Here is a 25,871-nt window from a genome sequence, read left to right as displayed (position 1 = left end):
TGTTAAAAACACCAGTTAAAACCATCTTGTGGAACTACAGGGTTCAGCTTTTTCATTTTGAAACAAGAAATGTGTTTTCGAAACAATTTATAATGCCAATCAAATAGTCAGGAGCAAAATGGTGGACTACCAGAATAGAGAATAACTTTTTATGATCTCTCTCATCCCTCTTTCTCTCTGCCTCAGCCAGCCGGTGCCCAGGGGTGGAGTGGACTTCAGGTTTTCATCTCGAAGGGTGTATGGTGTAAAGAGTGCAGGGCCACCAGGCCGCAAACACAAAGCAATGCTCCAATACTGTAAACGGGATCTGTTCCTCCTCTCCGAGTACAGAAAGCCCACAGGATAGTTGGTACAACAGGGGCTGCTACAGTATCTCTTCTTTATTCCTGTCTTGACATACCCAAAGGCTTCATCATCATGAGGTTCTGTAAAATCACGTTCCTTCACGAAATGGTTTTCATTAACTCCGTGCTCCACCTTCCTGCATGGAGACTCCATAGGTGACAAAAGGATGGCAGTGTTTAGATGACTTGGAGTTAAGTCCACTACGATACCAGAGTCACTGAACCTTCCAGGAGAAAATTCACCCAGTTCCTTCAGTGAAGACGGTGGGCTTAGAGGACAGGCATCTTGAGCTCTGAAGATGTTTTGAATGAGCTGCTCCACATCTAGGCTAGATGCCACCACGTCAGTCTGGATGGCCTGTTCCACCATCACGTTGCTGACTTTCTCCTCCTCCTGGAAAGAAGTTAGTTTCTCATCCAGAACATTTTCAAGCATCTCTTGATTCAGAGCAGAACTGGAGGGAGCTGGATCACTCAACTCAGAGGTTATGGTGGTCAAACTGTCTTCACAGGAATCAGTCCCGTTAGCTGTGCCCTCATTAAGAAGCAGCCCACTATCTGCCACCTCCTTCAGAGCTTGGTCCTCTGTGGTGAGGCTGTCTGGCACTGTGGCACACAACACCAACGGCTTCCCCTCTGAGTCACACCTGTGCTCCAGGCACTGCTCATCTCTCACAGAGCTGCTCTGAGCCATCTCCATGCTCTGCAGCAAAGATTCCAGTTTCTTGTTTTCAATGCTAATGGCTATGAAGTATTGCTGCATTTTTTTGTCTTTCTCAGCCAAGCTGTTTTTCATGCTTTCAATAACCTGCTTGAGTTGTTTAACTTCCCTTCTTGCTTCCAAGGCGGCCAGCTCTGCCTCCACACGATGACACTCTTCCTCAACCCAGTCTTCCTTCATCCGTCCCAGCTGAGCTTTGAGTTCTTCTATTTCCATTTCCCTGTAGCAAAATAAAAAAGTTATAAAGCTTCTGCTGACCGGTCAGTTAAAGGGTCAACATGAGGCTCCACTGCACTGGGATGGCTATGCTGCGGAGATGCTCCAAGAAAGAAGCAAGCTTTTCCATGCAGCTCTTGCTGCTGCCTTCGACGGAGCTGGCAGAGATGTCAAGTCGGCTGCCCAGACACGCCGGCTGATTGGTAACTAGAGTCACCGACCTCGCCACACAGCCAGCAGCCTTGTGGGCTGTGCTCTGATCCTGGACATTCTGAGGTGCAGGTGCTGGCTCTAGGTAAGGTCCAACCAGTGCAGCGCTTAACATCTCACCTACTGCCTCACCCTGGAGGAAATGGAAAGCTGGAGGCTGGAAAGCTGCCTGGCAGAAAAGGACCTGGGGGTGTTGATCGACAGCCGGCTGAAGATGAGCCAGCAGTGTGCCCAGGTTGCCAAGGCGGCCAACAGCATCCTGGCTTGTATCAGAAATAGTGTGGCCAGCAGGAGCAGGGAGGTGATCATGCCTCTGTGCTCGGCGCTGGTGAGGCCGCACCTCAAATGCTGTGTTCGGTTTTGGGCCCCTCACTACAAGAAAGACATGGAGGTGCTGGAGCGTGTCCAGAGAAGGGCGCCGAAGCTGGTGAGGGGTCTGGAGCACAAGTCTGATGAGGAGCGGCTGAGGGAACTGGGGATGTTCAGTCTGGAGATGAGGAGGCTGTGGGGAGACCTTATCGCTCTCTACAGCTACCTGAAAGGGGGTTGCGGAGAGGTGGGTGTTGGTCTCTTCTCCCAGGTGACTAGTGACAGGACAAGAGGAAATGGCCTCAAGTTGTGCCAGGGGAGGTTCAGGCTGGATATTAGGAAAAACTTCTATACTGAGAAAGTGGTGAAGCATTGGGACAGGCTGCCCAGGGCGGTGGTGGAGTCACCATCGCTGGAGGTGTTCAAGGAATGTGTGGACGTGGCATTGTGGGACACGGTTTAGTGGGCATGGTGGTCTGGGGTTGATGGTTTGACTAGCTGATCTCACAGGTCATTTCCAACCTTAATGATTCTGTGATTCTGTGAAATGAGGAACTGCTGCCTGGATGCGTCCCCCGTGCCTGCCAGCAGCTCGTCACGTACAGCCCGAGCCAACACTGGCCTCAGACAGCAGGAGGGCTCGGGGCTGCAGGCATCTGGCTTGCTTTGCACCCACCCAGCCCAGCGTGGAGCCAGAGGCTGCTGCCTTGACTTGCAAGCAAGTGGGGAGAGGGGGCCCTTACTGAGATCCAGCCCTCCCAGATGCAGAGGTCGGGCTATCCCGAGCTGGTCCAAGGGGTCCCTGGGACTCTGCCTTGGGGCTCCACTCAAACACCCCTTTGTGCCCGCTTGGGCTGTGTGTGCTGGAGAGCCAGCTCTCAGAGTGCAGCTTTAGTAAACGAGATGACAGAGATGACGTCTGTTGCTGTGGAATGCACATTGCCGCTTTTTTGCTCAGCATCCATACAAAGGGCTCTTGCGAAAAATTCAGTATCTAAGCGACAAAACCACAAGCGGGCACACTGGTTGGTGTAAGAGCTTTTCTTTCATTAGGGGAGAAGGGGGACAGCTGTAGTCATCTTTCACTGAATCAAGCAGAACAGGAGACTAAGGCAATAACATGCTTGCAAGTCGAAACTCTTATGTAGAAAAGGTCTCAATGCTAAATCAGACTGGTAAAAAATGACCCTTTAAAAATATTCTGCTAGGGAAGTTCAGAAAAGGGAAAAGAGGCAGCCATATTCATAACTAAACTGCATGGTACGTATTCACGGAGCACGCTATGAAACCTGAAATACCTGAAACGAACCTAATCAGATTGATCATATTTCAAATTTCTTAATGAAGACTTTATGTGGTCCAGAAATGAGTAAAAACATTCAGGATTCCCACCCCTAAATGCTCCCGAATTAGTCTTTCTAATTCTGATTTCTGAAGTGAAATATACCTTTCTTTAAGTTTGCTCTCAGATTCCTTCAGCTTTGTTTTCAAATGCCGCACTGTAAGTTCCTTCTGCTGCAGAGGAGTCAAGCACTGCTCTGGATTTTCTGGCTTCATGCTGTGATTGTCACCACAAGAAATGGTGACAAGAAAAAAAAATGAAACCATCACATAACATCACTCCTACAGTTCTTAAGTCCTGGCAAAAAGAAAAACATCCCATACACTAATACAAAGCTTGACTCATTTGGGGCTCCTCACCGCCTGCACAAGTGACTCCCTCCGGCAAATCAAAGTACTTGAGGAAATGGCTGATTTGTGGCTATAGTGCAAAATTTGCTATTTATTATACTTGTCTTCAGTGCAGGGAGACATTTAACTTTAAAACACCCAGCCAACCCCTCACCCTAAACAGGTGGTGTGCCCAAGGGCAGGCAGCCGGGCCACCGGCAAAGGCACCCAGCTGCAGACACGGTCAGGTGAGGTAGTGTAGGGACTGCGTTCAGCTCCACATGTGAGGTAGGAAGCTGAGCACCCTGAAACCTAGATTCATCCTGTCTAGCTGTAGGTGCATATCTGACATGCTTGGCTGTTGAGTTGCCTGAGAGAGAGAGAGAGAGAGAGAGAGAGAGAGAGGGCAACAGCAGCAGCGTGGTGGCAATTTCTTCTCTGCAATACGTGTTGCATGCTCTGACAGGTATCTGTTTTCTTTCCTGTACGGGAAACTGCACAGAGAGGTGCCTAAGGCTGGGCAGGGTGAATTTTCACCTGAGTGTATCATATTTTCTATACTACCCCATCCAAGACTCTCCAAAGCGAAAGGACCCTTATACAAAAGAACCAGTAAATCCACATGGGAATTGATGCCATGAAACCACATGAAGGAGCCTGCCTTGGAGTGAAAAACAACTATAAGGGGCTTTGACTAAAAGTAACCTTGAATTTTACAGTGCTGAAACAATAAAGCTTTTACAGGGGATGGAGCACCCTGTTGACTGGCGAGCCACCAATATGAGGAGTCACACCTATGCTGAGGAGCAAGTTGACCTGCACGGCAACCCAGACAGCCAATGCCACATTACAGTGCAGAGACGGTAAGTCAGTGCGCTGAACACTGGCATGCTGAAATAAAGACTTGCCTCATCACTGAGCTGCTGTCGCTTCCTTTGCATGAGCCTGGCTTGCTCCTGCTGGCTGAAGAAGCCCCGTAATTCTGGCGGACGTTAGCAGGACTCAGCTGGCTTTTGCCCAGTCTTGACAAAGGGTCCTTTTCACGAGAAGCAGGTGGGCTGGCTCTGGACTTGTAGGATAAGGATCCATTATTCCGACCATAAGGGCCACGACTGCAGGGGAAGCAACACGGTTAAGGCATACTGGATTATCCTCATCACGCAACCCATTATGTGTCTTATTTTACACACAAAGTTGTCTAAACACTAAAACAGACAGGTAACTGTGAGTGGCCGTGAAGAAGGTCAGTCCCAAAGTCATCAGCCACTGCGCGTTCTTTCACTGACTGTGGGGCACTCAGTCTGAATTACGTGATCTAGGAAAACCTCAGCCATTTTCACATTTCTCAGTGGATAGCACGATTCCCAGTGACTCCATCAGATCATCCACGTTCCCTGAACCTCTGACTCCATTAAGTAATGAGAGAACTGCAGCCTGGACTAGTGCCAAAAGAACCACACTTCAGCCTTTCCCAGCCAGGTCTGCATAGAGATGCCTGTCCACGGAGGTCTGCTGTAAGACTGCTTTCAAGCTCCTCAGCAAGCGGCCTGAAGGATCACAGCGTGCAGTGAAAACAGATTTTGGTTGAGCCACTGTTCTTTCCTGCCTTTGGCGTACCGGCTGCTTCAGCTGCCATTGTCAGCTATTCACTTGCTTAGATATAGTTCGAAACCCACTGTGAGCAGTCTGAAATAGCATTAAAAAAGCACAGCCTTTTCTTTCTTCCTTCCTTCCAGTTTCCCCTCATACATATCTACCTTTCTTTTCCCACTCTTTACTAAATAATCGGACTGTCAACTGTGTGCTTGACAGCAATTGGTATCTGCATTGCCTGACAGCTGCCAAAGGGCTGGGGTGCTCTGAGGACAGCTTCTCGAGGGGCATTCCTCACTTGCTTTGCCTTCTGCCCTACTACGCTGCCAACATCGTCCTCTCATGCCAGTTGTTCTTCTAAACTGTAACGGAAGGGCTGGTTTCAAAAAAATATGGTAAAAGGCAAATCCAGACAGCAAAAGAGAAACCTTAAGCATAAAAATTGAAATACCACAGAATTATGAAGCAAGCTCTCTTCTCAAAATCATCTGACTTGGTTTCCTCCCTTCTCCGAAAATGGAACCGTTTATAAGGAACAGGTGGTTGAGCGGCTGCCGCAGAGCTTCATCGCACTGCTGCCGTTTGGGTCATTTTATAACCATTTCACAATGAAGTGCAGGACTGTGGCTTGTGACAACGTGGAAACGTTTCACAGCGACTTAAGCCAAACAGTTAAAAGAGAACATATTGCAAAGGAGACATCTCTTTCCACTCGGTACAGTACAGCATCAACTCTTGTGTGAGGCAGAATTTGCCCAGACTGTGCGTAACACAGCCACGCATTTGAAGGAGCATTCTTACAGAGGACTTCTGTCCAATTAAGTAGGTCAGTATGCTCTAACGTAAAGTTACATTTAAATGCACAATAATCTATGAAATGACACATCATCTTACTGCAAGTAAGGTGATTTTAGGGCTTCATATTATATCTAGTATTGCTTTCTCCCCCAGCCAGTACCTTTACTTATTAGGTTTAACCTAGAGAGCACTTAAGTAACATTTATTTTTCCAACAGTCTCATGACACAGACAGGAAACTGCTCATTAAGCATCATTCTGCCAACCTCTGTACACTGGGGCAAGCTGCGACCTTGGAGACGTGTGTGCCTTAAGCACAGGGCTATCCCACTGCCAGTCCCAGCCTGCCTGCCAGCTCTTCCACAAAGGGCAGGAAACCAGTCCTGTCAGTTTGAACTCTTTGGTTTTGGTCTCCAAACACAGCATTTGTATTTTTTTTCTTCTTTCTCGTATCACAGTTCTCATCCACATAAGTACTGCCCGAGAGCACAGCATCACCCAAATTGTTTTAAAACTCACAATACTGCTATTGTCTGTATTAGCTGCAAGACCTTACAGAGTAGTCTACCTCTGCACTAGTGACACCTGCACTATTCACGAAAGATTGCTTTGCTTACTTGAGAGAAAAAGAAGATCTTTTGCTTCCAGCAGCAGACACGTGGACTTCAGGCGCTGAAATACCGCCCACGCTGCTTGAAGAGCTAAAATCGGCTTCACTCCCTGGCAAGGAAAAGGGAAGAGTAAAAACATGATGATAACTCAAAGTCTGTTTTCAAAATAACAATGAATCACAAGCATCCTTCCTTTGTCCGTCCTGTGTGCATTTTAGAAGTTGCATGAATTTTCAAACATCCCTGAGGACAAGCGCTGGGCTTGTTCCAGATTTTCAACGTGTCTTCAGAACCGGCACTTCAACAAGAGCAGAAAAAACATTTGAACACAAAACCCTCGTGCTACAGAAGCCATTGTAGGACGCGGCCAGGAACATTTGTTGTGACAACCTGTTTGCTTTCTCACAGCCATCAGCACGTGAATGAGGCTGCTCACGTGGCTCCGTCAGAAGCCCAGTGATTCGGAACACACAATTGTGATGTCAAATGAGAACCAAAAATAGAGTGAAGGCATCTAAAACACAACCTCCCCAGGATTTAGATATCTAGGTACATAAATGCAAGTAAAATCCCAGTGTTTAAAGGGGCCAAATGTTCGAAATGCCACCACTATCTCTCTGCAAAGACCTGCTTAGGTCTTTATGGTCGAGCTTCCACTTTTGAGCCCAGTAACCACCGCTTACCCCATGCTCTTATACCACAGTGGAATCAAATAAGTGAGATTTGCATGACTAAGATAAAGACATTCGCTTCGCTTTCTATGCCTACACATAAATAGAGATACATAAACAGAAGGAACATATAGACATATGCACTCAATACTGCTCAAAAAGTGTTAAAAGGAATCACTCTGAGGGAAACAAATACTTTTAGGGAAGTAATTTGGCCACCAAAGAACAAAGTTCAGCGAACACTGAAACTGTTTATGATTTGAAGTCAAACATGGCCAGAAAATGGAAAACCAGAATTTTCTATTTTCTGTCTGAAATGATGCTTTCATTTTGAAAACTGTCAAATTTCTTTCTTCTTTTAAAAAGGGGTGAAAACATTAAAAATTCTCCCCAGTCATTCTAAATATTTTAGGTTGAGTATCATCTCTGTTCAGTCTGAAACACAGGTTTTCTTTAATGTATTGATTTGGCAGCAAAGCCCCAAATCAGTTATTCCCATAGCTCCACTTTGAACATAACAGGGTGTCAGACAAAAAAAGAAATAGGGGATGTAAAGGAAAAGAGAACAGGGAATAATCTACCAATTCCTGAGTAAACATTGCTCAGAAAACAGTTCCAATCCCAGGATTCTCATTAAAAAGGCGTTAATAACCTGCAGGAATCCCAAAAAAGGTCAACAAAAATGGTAACACGATTACAGGGCACTGTTTAGGAAGGGAGATGATGGGAACTTGTGTGTTCTAAGATAAAAAGAAATACTGGCAACACAGGGAGGAGGAACACAGCTGGAAAACTGTAGAGAAACTGTAGAGAAAACCAGGTAACAGCAACACAGGATTCTGGCTGCAATGCGTGTTATTTCATGAAAAATGACTTGAAATAAAATCTGATGGTTGGTGGGAGTTGTGCATAGTAAAATGTAGCTGGAGTAGGTTCAGAATACTTTAACCAGGGAATCAGAAAGCTATTTTAAACGTTGGCATAAATAATAAAGATTGTAATTTAAAAGCAGAGCACAAAAAAAATATCTCCCAAGGGAAGATTCATAACGGCCTCTTTCATATGCACAGTATTTCTTTCTGTGGAGGTGAAACGAGCTAAAAGTCACAGAAAACAGTCAGAAAGAGCAGAAAATTTGCTGCAGTAAATACCCAAATTGCAAAACATGTTCTAGCTTGACCTCACGCCTATTTAAAACAAATACTTAAGAGTGTGCAGTGTGTGTAGCATCGGCTTCTCTTTTTTGACTCATCTTCCAGACTGCTTGAATATACAAAAAGGAATTTTTTTGACTAAAGATAACAGCTATTGCCATCTTCCATACCTGCCTCAACTCTGACCTTGAAACCCCAGGGCCCTTCTTACGCCAGAACTCAGCCATCTTTTCCAGATGCAGGAGCACGTCCCCACAATCCCCACGAGACCTGCATCTCTGCCAAAAGGCATGTGGAGCTAAAAGATGAATTGGCTGGCATGGGTCTCACCCTGTCCAGCAGCCCGGCGGCTCAGGCGCTCCCTGCAAAAGTCCCATCTCTGCATCCCCTACTCACTCAGCTTTGCAGTCAGAGCCGTGGCTTTCTCAGGGACCAAGCGCAAGGCTATGCTCGAGGTGTCAGGCATCCTGAGGCGAGAACCTCCCTTTAACGGTGGGCATCCCACTCTCTGTAAATCTGGAGCAGTATCGAGACAATTAACGGGCCAGAGAGAGAGAGAGAGAGAAAGGAGTTATGGTGTGCCTGCTGGGAACTCGGCTTCAAACCCCCAACAAAACAGTTACTGAATTCTACGAAGGGGAACAGCTTCCCTGGGAGCAGACTCCCCGCATCACCTCAGTCTACCCAGCAGACTGCTGTTAGGGTGCCCTTCTTCTCTGTCCTCAAGTTCCCTTTACTGAACTAAGTAACAGGCATCTCAGGCATTTTTTTTTTTTTTTTCCCCTTCTGTGAGGAAGGAGATAAGTACCTTACTGCAGAATATTTGTGCTCGACACCCTGAATTGCAGGTGGCCTGTGCCACCAGCCCAGGGCTGAGCAGTTCATTATTTAGGACAGATGGGACTCAGGCTTTTGCCTTTTACTTGCCCATTCCTCCTTTGTAACTTGCTGACTTCTTTTTTGCATCCTCCATTTTCGCTGTGACGTCTGGGCGCTTGCTACAGCCTAAGAGTCTTCTGAACAAAAGGAGAGACGTGTCTTGAGAGGCCACAGCCCAACCACTAATTGTCTACATCTCCACTAAGCAACGGCAACCATCATTTTTTAGAAGGGGGTGGCTCATAAAATTTGTGACACAGAATTAAAAGATCACTTTTCTAGGCCACTTGAATTCAACACAAACTTGTAGATTTGCATTCAAACATACAAAACACTTCAAAGCCAAAACTGTAAGTGCTACTTAGCTTATTCTCCTTTGAAAGAAATGCTTGGCTATTTGAACATGTTTTCCACATCAATTCAACTAAATTTGTTTAAATTCAAACTTTAAATCGAAGAACTATAAAAATCCAAACTAAAGAAAATAGCGCTATGCTAATAATTTTTATCTAACTCTTAAAGCATCTTTTGCTCAAAATATTTATATTCCGATTACATTCCAGAATTATCTCTCGGATGTTACAGAGCACCTTTTTCACTTCAGTGCAATTTAGTTAGCTTATGTTCTAAAAATACTTCATGCCTGCTGACTAACAAAATTCATGGTGCAAAATGAAATACAGAAATTTCCCTGTGCAATGCTAGGCGCCTTGGGCAGCGGTCCTCAGAAACAGGACAAACAGAGAGTGCCTAAGCTTATCAGGGATGAACAGAAGAGGAAAAGGCATCTAATTAGACCTACTTGAAAGATCCAAGCGTGATCTTCAAACACAAACTTTCTTCTGCAGCTGAATGTCCAAGACTGACTTTCCTTTCTGTTAAACAAAAAAAAAACCAAAAACCCTAAACAAACAAAAAAGGAGAGATAAAAGAGACAGAGACTGTACTTGGCTTCCATAAGGGCTAACAGCAGAGCTGTCAGAGACCTGATGAGGACCACAGGAGACTGGGGTGGGATTCATCTGACTAAACATGAATGTCTCTAACGTAGACACCCGCGTCTGAGCCAACCTCGGTCCCATTTTTAGACAACGGAGAGTTACTCAGTAGAACCAGTGAGTTCAAGGCACTGCTTACCTTATCCTAAAGTAAACGCTTACATATTTGGGCAGAAAGACCGCGCACTAGAGTCACTGATTTTATTTGTTATATCTCCTTTAAAACAAAACAGGACCTCAGTCCACTTCTGCAGGCGGAGACAATTACAGCTACATTACAGATACACAACTGAGGTCAGACAAATGACAGTCTATCTCTGCTCTATCCAATTTGGCTCAAGACCGTGAATGTACATCTCCCTCACCTCCCAAACAGCTCCCGTAACCCCCAGAAGAAGGGAAATGGCAGATTCACCTCTTAAAGCTGTTCCACTTAGGAAGTGGAAAGAGAGCCAGTCCCCACCCACAGCCCACAGCTCCTGAAGGTCATCTAAGGAGACCCGGAGATTCAGATGTCACCTCTTCTAAATCTCCAACACCGAGGGATTCATGCCAGAGAGAGGAGCTCCAGCGGGATCTACTGGCTGTGCCGGGTCCGTTGAGCCAACTGGGAGGGACCACTCACAAACTGCCACCGGAACCCAAACGTTCTGAAGCGTGCGGGGGAGGGCGGGGCTATGCAAATGACGGACCCCCAACAGCCGCATCCACCCCCCACCACCCACCAGACTTCACAGCGCTGGTGCCTTCCAGACCTCACAGCTCCAACTGCTACAACACACCACACCTTCCCAGGGTGACGCCCCTCCATGCCCAACTCCAGGACGCAAGCTTTGAGGATAGCACGGGCTTGAACCCGGACACGGCGTCCTCGCTCCTGGAGGGCGAGATGTGCATGTTCATCTCCCTCTGAAAGAGGAAAAAATAACATTAGAAACCCTCAACCTGACACGACAAGAGCTTTAACTCATTTAAACCAGACACAGAAGATGTTTCTATGAACTTCTGATCCTAGTATTTAGGAACAAAAATACAGGCTTTAGACAAGTATGATTAATTGAAGGAAATCACGCCAGATAATCTCAATGCCACTTTAAAGAGGATTTCATATTGAAGCAAGTTGGGAGGGGATTTTGTCAGCCAGGAATCCATCAGCAAGCACTTCAATCTTTAAGGGAACTGATTTTTGTAACACTGAAGGGATATTTTTCATTATAAAACCATTTACTCCAAGCAGGAGAAGATCATCCACTGTACACTCGCACTCTGCTATTCACACACCCCTCCCTCCCCGCCCTTTTTTTTTATTAATTAAAAACAAGTGCCACTAAGCAGTATTTCCGATGGAAGGCAAATGTGGGTAAGCCTTCCAGAAATACAGGCAGCTCAAAGCAATTGTCCTGTCCCACAGAGAGCATCCCAAAGGAAGACTGAGCTCCCCAACACGCCTTGCACAACTGCAACCCCTCCCCAGGAAGCCCAAAGAGAAACATGATGCTTTTGAAAAATCCCAGTCCTCCGCACTTGATGGTGTCAGAGCAAAAGTCTGGACAAGAACAAGAGCCCCACTTAAGGCTCAACAAAGCTGTATTTGATGCACAGTCTGGGAAAACCAGAGCCAGCAGATAACTCAGAGCTTTTACAGAAGGCCTCAGACCTCCCAGCATCAGCGCTGAGAGCAGCTTCCATACGCCAAGCACAGGGATGGAGAAACAGCTGGTCACGAGCAATGGGTCCTTCCCAAGGTCTCAGGCAGCCTGCACCATAGAGGGTTGCTTAAGCAAGCCGTTTGTAAGAGACAAGGTCTAGGAGGAGGCTCTTCCATAAACGGCATTCTCAAGCCGAGATCCTCGAGAACACGACCTTGCTGCTCGCTCTCTTCCCCTACAGAGCCTGAAGGAGCTGCCCAACGGCTCAGGCAATCGCCATTTTCAAGAGAGGCAGAGTCCAGCAGTATGTAAGGCTGCCAGATCCAGAGACATCTCCTGTATGGATCCTTCCCCTGACATACAGGCCCATGCTGGCCAGTCTGGTATTCATGACTGGAGCTGAAGTGCTCTGGAAGGTCTGCACACACTGGCCACTGAAAAGCTCTGCTCAGTGCTACCAGATGACTTCTAGTCAAATTCAGCAACAGAAAGACAACCGGGGAGAGGCCACAGTCCCGCGTGCAAAGGGAGCAGAGAACAAAACAAAAGATACCGGGGGCAATTCTGGAAGCAGCAACTGGCCGTCTGGCAGACGCATTTTTACCCTCACCTGGTTCAGGTTTTGGGGGGAAGATCTCCGAACCAAAGTCTTCTTTAAGCAACTCCAGCGGGTGGAGAGGAAGGCAGTTGGGAATGGGGACGAGGTAGCCGTGTCACAGGGAGAACTGCAGGAATAGAATGACAAGCATTAGAACCACAAACAGCCAGGGAAATCGAACTAGAGCAGTCTTCAGCCTCAGAAAGACAAAAAGAATGGAGAGGAGGAGGCAAGTCAGGAGGCAGGCAGGGAGATTTCCCGTTTTGAGTTGTACGTAGAGGATCTTCAAACAAATCCTTTGTCTCCATTTTCACAAAAATTATGATCTCGAGCAGGTGGGGCGAGGAAGCAAGGACTGAGTTCAGCAGGCTGGATCAAAGCAGTCAGGGAACTTCTTTCAGAATTCAGAAAGAACTCACCCATGAAACTGAAGCCCTCTCTCAGAGCAAGAACTTCCGACATCATCTACCTCTGACTTAGCAGGTTTGTTACTGAGCTACAGAAAACATTTCCCCAAAGAACTGGAGTCAGGCAGCTGCGCAGCTATAGCCTAACGGGTTTGACATCAGTAGTATGCAAGGCTCTGGAGAATTTGAAAAGGAATTAATCAACGCCATCAAACTAAGCAGGATAAAAGACACCCCTGGGCAACCAAAACAACGCCAGCATCCCAGCCCCTCTAGCACATCTCTGAAACTCTCCCAGCATCATCTGGGTGCTGGTGATTACTCAAATCGTGTTGTACATGAACGCTCCAAGATGAGAAGAACCCTGCGTCAAACCCCATTTGGGGTGCCCCCATTTGGCTGGGACACCTCAGGCACAGGAATAAATAGTTACCCTTGTAGTTCTATACTTGGTGTCCCAGCATCGCTCCTCGGTTGGCATGGGCCACTTGCCAATTTTCTCAACAGCCCTACAGAGGAGAGTTTTGCTTGCCTGAAGGAAACTCTGTAATTGGGTTCACTGTGATCACACAAAAAAGTGCTAACCAGAATTATGTGTTTCTTTTCTTCTTAGCCTTTTATGACTTTCTCTAGCAGTTTCACTTCAAATAAAAGTAAGAAAAGAAAAGCATAGGGGGAAAATGAGGCAATTATTTAAAAATTCAGTCAAGATGAAATGAACACTAAAATCATTGATGCAAGTCAACAACGGTGGCTAGCACGGCTCCACGGGCATCCCACTCATTCTATTAAGTCGCATATTTATAAACTTCTATTAAAATCACTTTTGCCAATACCTTGAACGGCGATTCTTTAAGCAGCCTAAACCACTCACTCACAACAGTGCCCAGTATTTCTTTTTCTTTAAACCTTCATGCCATTCCTGTCAGTGTTTTCTGGCTTCAGCTGTCTCCTGCACTTACCGCCATGCCTGTCTTGAAAAGGAGCTAAGGGACCGTCCATGTCACATCTGTGGCGTGCTTCAGGTTGTGACAAGGATTTTTGCACGGGCCGTAGCCAACATGCCTTTTTTTGTATCCCAGCGGACGAACAAAGGCAGACAATCTTCGCTTTCGAATGGGAAAATCCCACAACAGGAAGAAAGGCGCAGCTGTGCTGGACTCTGCTCCCTCACGGATTTAACAACAGCCCTACTCTGTTCGGTAACGTACTGGCAAAGGAATTGGAACAGTGGCAAGGTAAATATGACAACGTAAATAACCCTGTTACAATATGTTGATGACATACTAACAGGAGCTGACACTAAAGAAAGCTGCTTGGAAGCCACGGTTAGTTTGCTGAATTATTTGGGATTAGCAGGATACAGCGTTTCCCAGAAAAAGGCTCAAGTTGCAAAGGAAAAGTTTTGATACCCACGCTTCGAAATATCAAGAGACTTGGGAATAGAGAGAAAAGAAGCAAGCTGTAAAACTGCAGAACCAAAATCAAAAAGAAAACAATTGAGAGGGTTTCTGGGGATGGCTGGATTCTGTCGAGCATGGATTCCTAACTTTGGATCGATGGCCAAACCGTTATATGAGGCGGTGAAAGGACGAGGAGAATTGCTAGAATGGACTTCTGGATGTCGGAAAAGTTTTGAAATGATAAAGAAAAGTCTGATGGATGCCGCAGTATTGGAATTGCCAGATAGGACGCTTGTATGTGCGTGAAAGGCAGCACATGGCCCTGGCAGTGATGACCCAAGTTCTTGGAAGCTGGGAAAGACCCGTTGCTGACTTCTCAAAGCAATTGGATGAAGTAAGCAAAGGGTGGCCAGCATGCTTACGAGCTGTAGCTGCAACCACCTTCTTGATCCAGGGAGCTCGAAAACTGACCCTGGGACAGCCGCCCACTGCGGAACAAAAACATTTACAGCATGACTGCACAGCCACCATTGAACAAGTTTACAGGAAATTAACCACAAGAAGTAGTCATAATAGAGGACAAGGAGAAATAATGGAAGGAAACAGAAAAGCTGATTTAACAGCAAAACAAGCTGCCTTATGTGCATGTGTAAGTGGAGCCTTGATACCCAGAAATTGATAGGAAACCCCCTCAGTATTCTGAAAAAGAAGACCGATCAGCAGAGACGTTAGTGTTCGAAAAATTCAGAAGGATGGCAGGTAATACCAAGTCAACAGTTTCTCACCACAGCCAAAAGGATGGAAGCCCTCCTCAAAAACTTCCACGGGGAAATGCAAATGGGAGCAGATGCTACGATAAGCAGCGTGAAAAGATACGCTCTAGGACCAAAGATGCAAACAAATGCAGATGCAATAGTAAGAAGATACTGAACTTTTTGTGTAAACAATCCCAAAATACAAAGAAAACCTCCTGCGCGTGATGTGAAAAGAGGAATAACCCCCGGGGAACGCTGGCAAATAGATTTCTCTGAGTTACCAAAATGTAGACAGTATCTACTAGTGTTAGTAGATACGCTTCCAGGATCGCCAGAAGCTTTCCCTTGCCACACCAATCAGGCTAGAGAGGTTGTTAAAGCATTATATAAAAGGAAATAATCCCTAGATTTGGGATTCCTGAAGGGCTATCTTCTGACAATGGGCCTCATTTCATTTCAGAGGTGGTCCAGGGAGTGTCAAAATTTCTCCAATTTAAATGGGATTTACATACCGCATGGAGGCCACAGCCGAGTGGGAAAGTAAAAAACAAAAAAATGAACCAGCCTCTTAAGAGGCACATCTCAAAATTATGCCGAGAAACTCGACTTTCGTGGGTGGATGTTTTACCAATTGCTTTAATGAGGAACAGTGTGAAAAGTGGATGGTTAAATAAAATACTTCACGGGATGGGATTCTCCTTAACAGGTTGGTCACAGAGCTTACTTCAAACTCTGATTATGTTTATAATACTGATTGTAGTAGTTTGTATCGTTTTTGGATGTATCGAGAGTATAATTGTTCGGGCTGTAATGTCACGATCCTCACCCCTAATGATAACCACAACTCAGGAAAGAAAAAAGCCCCTTCCTCACAGGATATGCGCAGTAAAAAGAGAGGATCCTGTGACTTCAAGTGAAGATGAGGCACCTAAGAGGCAATGGGAATGAGGGCAACTAAGCTCAACTGTAAAAAGTACTTGTAACTGTTGCTCGGAACGTAGAAATGCTTAACCATGTGTTTACCGAGGGGTGCTAGCTTTGTGGAGTTACCACCTAGCACCCACCTCTGCACAGACATGAAATAAACAAGGATCTCGACTCTGCGTGTGCATCAGCCTCTTGCACAGTGGGTAAAGAACCCAACTTCTGGGACAACACTGGGAGCCAGCAGCTTCCCCCCGCAGGCGAGCATCTCTGCTGCAGGGCTGGTGGCCCCACAGCCACCCTCGGGCCTGAAGCACTGGGGGCTGCTTAGTCTGAAGAAAATAAAGGGAAAGTCCAGTGAGAGTCTGCACGCGAGGAAGAGGGTGGCAGGAACAGGATCTCTGCCTCTCTAGTACCACACACCTCTCTCCAGCCTGACATTGCTCGGACACGGTCTCTCTCACTGGTTCTGGTTTCTGCCTGTCGGTTGCAGTATTTGTCTCTTCTTCTGACTTGCTCTTGAGAAGCGATGCGTTTTCTTGAGAGACATTGTCTTTTTTCCCCTCATGCCCATGAAGCTTTCTCCAAATAGAGATAACATCCAGCCAACACTTTGGCTCCTCGAGGACAAGGCTTTTCATCTCATGCAGCATTTTCCCTGGAAGAAAAAGCGGGTTCAGGTTAAGTAGTTCAGTCTCAGCATTTAATTTTCCTGCCGACTGAGAACAGCTGTTAACAGAGACTGTGTTCAGATCTCATCCACATGTGAATCCAGGAACAACAGCAGCAGCAGACATCACAGGCACAGCTGAGCTCTCAACACCCACATACCCCACCAGCAGAGACCGAGGCATTACTCTGATTACGAGGAATACAGAGGCCAATTCACTTAAAAACCTTGCAGCCGGTCAAGGGGAGGAAAATAAAAAAGGTATTTCTATTTCTCATTTAGAATCATGGTTAAATTGGAGCCTAAAGCTGAAGGCCATTTGCCATCTCCCAAATAAGAATCCACCAGCATGCAGATATCGGTCCATCTTACTTAAAATTCTTATTCCAGCACTGACAGAGAACGTGACCTGAGTAGCTGAGATTCACAAGAAATCTGTGCACTGAACACTTAAGTGACACAAGATACACGTCTGGATCCACTTCACCTACAAGAAAATGACTCATCCTTCAAATGCACACAACGGGTCCAGAACTGGACTTCAGTTTCAGGTGGGGCTGTTGTAAAATCACTGAATTTAGTTGTAAGTAGAAACAGAATGTTAGAATATTGGTGTGTTTTGAGACTCGTAACCATAGGAACCTCACCAGGGAGTCACTGTTTTGTATTAAGAAACTAATCGCAACGAGATGGAACAATGAAGAATCGAATAGAGAAGTTTCATTTGAGTCCCGTAACTATGGGGACCTGGTATGCACCAGTGATGCTGCTTGGAAATCCCCTTACCCTTCCCATCTGGATTTGAATATCAAGAACGCCAATCAATAGACGTTAAGAGAAATAACCATTGATTATTTGGGGTATGGATATTGATCGAATTGTATAATCAAGAGACTAATCAACGAAAATTAAAAACCATGATATATTTTGTGCTAAATAATTTGTGTAATGGCAACTAGGTATGATTTATCTATGGTTTGATTATGAACTAATTGTTAAACAATGTAGCTTTGTCGATAAGGAGGATATTCCTGTCAAGAGAATGGTAAGTTGTAGGCCTGGTTAGTAAACCGAGAAAATCTTCTGGAGGTTCCAAGATTAAAGGGGAACGGAATTTTGCAACTAAGCTGAGCATGCGCAAAGATTGGGTTCAACTAGCGGACACAATGAGGGAGACTATGGATGACCACCAGAGGACTTTGGACAACCACCAGTGTACCTGAAGGCGCATGCGTTATGAACATTTACATATATTAATGAGGTCTCAGAAGTTGTATGGATATGTTAATTGTTTCCTGGAAATATGATGAATATGTATACTTTGATTGTATATAACTTTTGTAGCAGAGTAACTCGGCACAACACTAGGCGGAGTGATCCCCTGTGCGTCCAGCGCTGCAATAAAGAAGTGCCTGCTTTCTAAACTTCAAATTAAGTCTTAGAAAGTTCTTGGTTTTGCTGACTTACGGTAACAGTTTTGGCAACCCAGATGGGACCTTGCGAGTGAGACTGGAAGGGATCGAGTGCTGATCAGACTCCAGCCGGCACCGAGGGATTCTTGGCGAGGACCATCGCCCTTGACCCATACGAGCTCCTCGCAACGTTCCCTGGAAAAGGGTAAGGCACTTCTTGGGAATTTGTTTGGATAGCCTGCCCGCAAGGTGCAGTGAAAGCTTCGCAGGGTTGGGGCTTTGTTTGCATTGGAAGCCTAGGCATCTGCCCCTAAGTCATAAGCGAAAGCTATTGCTGGGTTGGACATTTGTGTATTTGAGACAGTTGTAATTTGGTAATTTGATATTTGATAATATAATTATATAAGAATAATAAACATAATGGCGTTAACAAAATTGTTTAAGAGTAAGAGCGCGGGGAATTTAGCCATTGATGAGAAGATACCAAAGACGTCACCCTTGGGACGTTTACTGACACATTGGAATGAGTTGCATGATGATTTACGTAAAAGTCAAATGATTGAGTATTGTAATAATTGGTGGCCTTTGTATGTTTTAGATGATCAAGAGAAATGGCCAACTAATGGGACTTTAAATTATAATACTATCTTGCAATTGATGTTGTCCTGTAGGAGGGATGGCAAATGGAATGAGGTACCTTACGTGGATTTGTTCTTTTACTTGAGACAGCGAACTGACTGGCAGAAGGAGTGTAAATTGATAAGTCGAGGTCATTTAGTGATGGCTTTAACCTCTGAAAACAGGAAATCTAAAAGTTGTTGCTCAGCTTGTGTTATTGGAAAGAGATGCATAAAATGCACAACTCCAAGAGAGGATGAAATGGAGCTAGAATTAAATATAGCCCCACCGTCGCGTGAGCAAAATTCTTCCCCGTATCAGGCGCAAGAGGGAGGTATTAGACCAGGAGAAAGGGTGGAACCAGATAGTAGTAGTGGAATGGAAGAGGATGTGGCGGGACCACCTGAAGTAGCAGTTCATACACCGGTATTGCGGAGAATCAGACACCAGACACAATTGTTAGCTCCTTTGCGACAAGGGGTTGGTCAGTACGGACCGCTATATGTGAAAGTTCCATTTTCTGTTACTGACTTAATGGCGTGGAAACAGGTCACAGGAACGTATAGAGAAGATCCGGAGAGTGTTACAGAACATCTTGAAAAACAAGGTCAAAAACAAGTGTCAAAAACAAGTGAGAAGAATGAGAAGAATGTAAAGAAGATACTTCATAACAAACGCACCTGGCACTTAGACATATTAAAGATAAAAACCGTCTCCACTAACTCTCTACTAACTAGCAATAATGATTAACACAAGGACGAATCGTAGAAAAATAGAATGGAATGCCAAAATAGTGCGCTAGAGTTAACCTGTCTCATTATAATCTCATTATAATGTTAAAGAGCACACCTCCTAGCTAGAAAAGCCCCCAACCCAACTAAGCCCCCTACTCTCTGAGCATGCGTAGTGAATTCAAAGAGAACTGTACCTTTAAGATGAAGTAAGAAAAGTATTAACCAAGAGTTAATTAAGGGGTAGCACCAGTAGGCATAACTAACTTTGTTAACTGGTTTAAATACCTGTCATGATCTTAACTGGCTGTGCATGTTAGGAGAAATCCCCCATGCCCCCAGCTGCAATAAACCAATGTCGGCTTTCTAAACTATCATTTGGTTTGGAGAGTTTTCTTCGTTACGATTTTTGGTAACAAGAGTAGCTAGAGTTGTGGAAACGATTATTAGGACTCAGGACCCTGCCTGGAATGATTTGCAAGTGGTATTAGACAATTTCTTAGATTGCACGGAAAAAAAGATGGTGTTAAAAGTGGCGAAAACACAGGCAGAGGCAGCAGGTGCAAATGGTATACTTACAGGAACTATAGAAAAGAACTTCCCTTCGGGGGACCCCCAGTGGGATCCAAATGTTGTGGATAACAGGCAGAAGCTGACTCATTACCAAAGATGGGTATGGTATGGAGTTAGACGTGCAATGCCAAAAGCTATCAATTGGTCGAAGTTATATGAGGTGAGACAGGATAAAAATGAATCCCCCTCGGTATTTCAAGAAAGATTAAAAGAGATGGCTAGAAAATAGACTGATAGGAAATCGGAAACACAAGCAGAGCAGCAACAGTCAGCTTCGATTTTTATGGGACAAGCAGCACCAGATATCAGGAGGAAACTTCAAAAATTAGAAGGAGAGGATTCAAGGAACCTAAGTAAGATGCTTCAAGTAGCACAGAAAGTTTACAATAATCGGGAAAGAGAAGAAGAACAGAAGAAGGACAAGAAGGAAAAAGTTAGAGAGAATCGCCTGATAGCTGGTTTAATGGGAAATTCTGGAAGGGGAATAGGGAGAGGACAAGCAAGGGGAAGAGGAGCTTTTTAGGAATTTTGGAGGAAGAGAATTCAACACGCCACTAGGGATAAATCAGCGTGCGTACTGCAGGGAAGAGGGGCATTGGAAGAAGAATTGCCCTACACTAAAGGCAAACCAGCAGGAAGCTGTGAGAATGATGATTTTGGATGAATGAAGGGAACCGGAGGGGAACCCAGCTGAGCCGCTGGTTACAATCAGGCTGGGAGATTCTAAAGTTGAGTTTTTGGTAGATACCGGGGCAACGTATTCAGTATTAAATACCTGTAAGGGAAGATTGGGAAATAAAACTGCTAATATAATTGGAGCAACCGGGAAGCAGGAAAACAGGACGTTCCTTCAACCCCTAGATCTGGAATTTGGAAACAAAATTATTACACATGAATTTTTGTATATGCCAGAATGTCCAATAGCCTTGTTGGGACAGGATTTGTTATCCAAACCGAGTGCACAAATAGTTTTCGAGGAAGGGGATATTGTTTTGAAAATACCTGAATCAAAGACAGCAGAAGTATTACTGACACAAGAGAAAGTGCAGGCGCAGGGGACAGATACCACAAGAAGTGGATGAGGCTGTGATACCGACGGTCTGGAACACAGAAGTGCCGGTGGGGTGGGGTTTTTTTGGGGCGGGTGGTGGTGCACATACACATCTATGCACAGTGCCAGCAGAACACCTATTTAAAACAATTTTAAAGCCATTTTCAGCACAAAAAAAAGCACTGAAAACATATCTGGGTGAAGGATACTTCAGAATCTATGACTGCCAATGAGGACCACAGCCGTCAGAAACTAAATAAAATAATCAAACGGTGACTGTATGAACAGGACTCGAACTGGGGCTTCCCGCTCCTGCGCACACCCCCCCGAGCGAACCGGCGGGTGACCCGAGGGAGGCGCAGGGCCGTACCTGGGCCGAGGCACTGCCGGGGAGGGGGGGTTCTTCCGCAGCAGAAACAGCCGCTCCCCGGGCCCGCGTCTGCTCCGCCCGCCCGCCCGCCCCGCTCCGTGCGGAGAAGACCTTTCCCCGACGCCGTCCACCCGGGGAAGAAGCGGAGCCGAACCCCCGCGGGAAGGCGTTCCGGGCGAGCGCTGCCCGCAGCCCCGCAGCCCCTCAGGCCCGCTCGCCCCGGGCAGGGCGGAGGGCAGCGCGGAGCTCAGCTCCCCGCGGGGGGCGAGGGGACGCGGCCCGCCCGAGCGGCTCATGTCCCTGCCCGCGGCAGCGGCGGGACCAGGGGGTTTAGAGGTTCCCTCCGGCTCCGGGGCGCGAAGCGAACGAGGCCGCCTTCCCCGCCGCTCCGGCCCGGCCCGGACCGCCCCGGGTGAGCGCCGGCACCGGCGCTGAGCCGCGCCCGCCCCTCCCGCGCGAAGAAGGGCTCCCGCCCGCGCCCGCCGCGCAGACGCACCGCCCGCCCCCCGCCGCCATTCCGCTCCGCCCCGCCGCCCTCAGCGCGGGCCGGGGGGCTCCGGGGGGCTCCGGGGGGACCGGCGGGACCGGCGCTCCGCGGCGGGGCCCCTCCTCGGGGGCGGCTCTCCCGCTGTCCCGGCGCCAGCCCCCGCTGCCGCCTGCGTCGGGCCCGGCGGGAGTCGGGAAATGAGGAATCTGAAAAACTGGGGTCAAGTTTAACACGGTCTGTTCTACATGTCAAAGCTTCTGCATGCCCACATGGAGATAAAGTGTCAACTACAGACTAAAAGGATGAGCTGGGAGGGTGTTTAAGAGTTGCAGCCAAGTTTCACCTGCATTCCACCATTCTCGTCAATGGTGCAGTTTTGTACCGGGTGATACTCTGGCTGTGTCACTGCTTAAAGCCTTTGTTCTCTCTTCGTAGGAAATATTACTTCACCTGTGGAATCACCGAAGTAAAGCGACCTTGACAGCAGTCCCAAGAACCTCTGATAAGCCCCAAACTAAGCAGTGGTGTTATTGAATCAAAAAGAATTCTTAACGAGAAATTAATAACAATTTTCTGCTGCGTTTTTTTGTGTTCTTCCTCTCTGATGGACATGACATCGTTGGTTTTGCATACTAGAACCAAACTTCATTTTTACCAAATTAAAATAGGGTTTTGGAATGTAAATAGAGGTGGACTTTGATTCGTTGCATGCTGTAAGACACGTGCAAATGTGAAGCTGCTAAACTGCTGTCATGGCCGTTCCTTTATATAGGCACACACCTATGAAATGCAAAGCTGGTAATTTTCACTCGACTGCAAATTGAAACAGATGGGTGCCAAATCTATGTAAGGTTCCAGTCAGCAGAATCTTGATGTATAAGACTTTGATCATTACGCAGGAGATTTCAAAAAGGTCCATGCTCAAAACACATAGAGAAATAAATATCTATTATATATTCTATGATAGAAGTAAAATATATAGTATTATATAGAATATTATATCTACAATATATATTATCATTGTGGCACGGTGGTGTTGGGTTAATGGTTGGACATGATGATCTTATAGGTCTTTTCCAACCTTTGTGATTCTGTGAAAAATCTGTGATGGCACTACATATACTAAGAACAATTCAAAACTTTGCATTGACTTATTTCAGCAGCACAATGCCAGCATATTGTAATTATGGCATGTTATATACAGCATGTCCTTCACATAGACTAATGGAAGGAAAAAGAATGGGTCATGTACCGATGCAAATTCCATAAGAAAACTGGCAGTCAGCAGAGATGTTTGTAATGTGGCTTTCCAAAAAGGAGGATTTCTCTGAGTGTACTGATGGTCTCCAATCCAGCTGTAGTGCCGGCAACTCTAGGTACATGGTTTGGTATATAGCCTGCTACACCCAGCCTCTTAAACAGCTATCTAAAGATGTAAGGGCTTAAAAATCCTATGAAACAGCCTGCTTTTATTTTTGTTTTCTTAAAAATATAATTTTAGTCTTTTTAAATATTAGACCCTAAGGTACAGTCAGCCCTGCTGTTTTTATTAGGTAAAACAAATCTGGACTCAAGATCGTAGGCTCTAGGGTTGCAGTCACATGAATCTCAACATATTAGGGAGAGAAGCCTTGCTAATTCCATACAGATGTGCTGTTGCATTCCTGTAAATTTTCAGGCTGAAAAGGAAATGCTAGTTACACCCCTTTCCCCTTCAGCCTACAGTAGAACATTTCACAGATTGCTTATGTGTTTTGCATTCAGAGAAAACTAGTCCCAGATCTCTTTGACCAGAGACTCTGTTTTTAACTTGTCATTGACGTTTTAAAATCAAAACCCTGTGTTTGCTAATTCAAGCATCATATCTATGAGCTATATATTTTTTAACAATATAGGAAGCCTAGCCTTTGGGTCTCAGATTTTTTTTCAACATGCACACATGAAAATGTGAACACCTTTATTCTCTTAGATGTTCTCCTTTGCTAAGGAAGAAAGTATATTTATATTTTTAGCTATGTGCAAATATGCAAGTATGGTTTTATATATGTAAAATGTAAATATTTTTTAGAAGGACTTGGTATCAACTTCCCAGCTAGAGCAAAGAAAACAAAACAAAGAAAATGTGACGATATTTACCTTAGCCTAGAAAGTACTTTGCACACAATAAGAGCAAAGACTTGTAAGACTACCGTGACAGAGCTTGTCTGACCAGCAGCTAAAACTAAGCCACGTTCTCCACTGATTTCCGTTGGCACAGGCCTCAAAGAGACTTTTGGTAGTGGCAGATATATGTGAATGTGACAGTAGAAAACATCCAATATCCATCTTCGCAGGCTGAGAAAATTCATAGACGCAGCCAGAGATGGGAATGACTAGAATAATAGAGGAAGGGCAGAATGTGCTTGTTTGCGTGAACCTGTTATAAACTTTTCAAACTGAAAAGTCACCTCTGCGTATCACAGTCCAATTCTGAAAGGAGGCAGATTTCAACATCGTCTCTTTGTTCAAAACATTCATCCTTCCGTGCTGTGTACTGGATCTCGGCTGTGATGGCTATGCTTCAACAAGCAAATTAAAATGTTTTTCTAAGCACTACAAATTTAATTAGCAGCTATTACAAACTAGTTCAGTCTTGCTTTTCTAACAATGTAAGAACACCCATGTGTCCAATCTTTTCCTCAGTTTTCCCCTTGGGTAATACCATCTTTTTTCTGACAATGTGGAATCACTATTTCTAATTGGAATTATACATTTAATATTTTGAATTCGTAGTTTCCTCCTTTGTATAGAGTTTGAAGTCAGTCTACTAAATTTACTTGTAAGGAAACTCTGGCACCTAAAAACACAGTGATGGCGAGGAGGCTGTTCATCATGCACAGAAAGAAGTAAAAAAATAGGGCAGTAAGAGATGCTCTAATGGACTCCCAATTCAGTATTTGAAAAAGTCTGGCCAGCTCTTTTGGTCATCTTTATTACACTAATCAAAATAAAACTGAAGAGGAAATTTGGTTAAAGTTCTCAATAAATGATCATTACATAAACCTAAGTATCTTTTAGGTGGGTCAGGACAAATCAAATCACAGTCTTCTCGGTTTATGAGTAACAAATAGTAATATCTGGGTAGAAAATGTCTTTGCATTAATCGAGAGAGCAGCACTGAAAATTTTGACTGTAAAGGGAAAGACAAGAGTCCGTATTGACCTCTTAAAGAAAGAGGCCTGTGCAGTAGCGGAACAAGACACAACAGGCATTAACAAAAGAGGTGGGCAGGGGCTACTTCTGATAAATCGTGCTCTTCAGAAGTCCCTCAGAAGTAAGGATGCCCATAGCTACCTGCTTCCTGCAAGACTGGATTTCTCCACAAAAGGAAAGGGAGGAACCGACTCTCCAGTCACACCATATCCTTTTAAAAGGTACGGTTCCCTACTACTGTTGGCTTCCCGTGAGGGCCCACATTCAGTTTAAGCATCCTTCCCTCTTCTCATTTGTAGTAACAGCCCCCAGGAACTCTCCAGACCAGAGACTGTCTTTCTTCAGTTGATTTGTACACCGGTGCTTCGATCCCGGACGTGGACTTCAGCTCTTACCGGAACGATTGTGCTGCCGTTGCACCTGCAAACTGTAGCTTCAGACTCACGGAGTCTGCTGCCATGATCCTTTTCTGTCCAAACCAGCATAAGCAGCTTTGGTCCTCTGCGTTCAGAGACAACGTGTGTTAAACTCGCTGTGAGAATTACAGTAGCGGGCTGTAAGCGCTTTCCAGATCAGAGATTATTTGCATGCAGATTATTAGCATAATGTTGCTTTGATCCCTGATACGGATATGAGGACAAAATTTTTCCCGTAAGAACAGCCGAGCAGTGGAGCACGTTGTCCAGCGAGGTTGTGCAGGCTCCATCCTTTGAGGCTTCAGGCCTGGATGGGGGATGCCTTGAGCAAGCAGGTCTGACCTCAGAGCTGACTGTGCTGTGAGTAGCACGTTGGGCTGGAGACCTCCTGAGCTCCTGCCCAAGCTGAGCCATTCTATGATTGTACAGGCAGTACATAAA

At 45.6% G+C, this 25,871-nt stretch overlaps 1 protein-coding gene across 1 annotated transcript; it reads right to left on the bottom strand.

The window, feature by feature from the left end:
- Positions 1-215: 215 nt before the first annotated feature.
- Positions 216-25,474, bottom strand: LOC132321097 (syntabulin-like). The gene is given in 11 exon segments (XM_059834679.1): positions 216-369; positions 371-1,285; positions 3,248-3,423; positions 4,376-4,583; positions 6,479-6,581; positions 10,675-10,781; positions 10,900-11,081; positions 12,434-12,548; positions 14,654-14,719; positions 24,270-24,380; positions 25,410-25,474. Coding segments are annotated over 11 exon segments (2,202 nt in total).
- Between the last annotated feature and the right edge of the window lie 397 nt (positions 25,475-25,871).

The sequence above is a fragment of the Gavia stellata genome, unplaced genomic scaffold, assembly GCF_030936135.1.
Source record: "Gavia stellata isolate bGavSte3 unplaced genomic scaffold, bGavSte3.hap2 HAP2_SCAFFOLD_56, whole genome shotgun sequence".
In the NCBI taxonomy this organism is placed as follows: Eukaryota; Metazoa; Chordata; class Aves; order Gaviiformes; family Gaviidae; genus Gavia; species Gavia stellata.
This window is presented reverse-complemented; position numbering and strand designations above follow the sequence as displayed.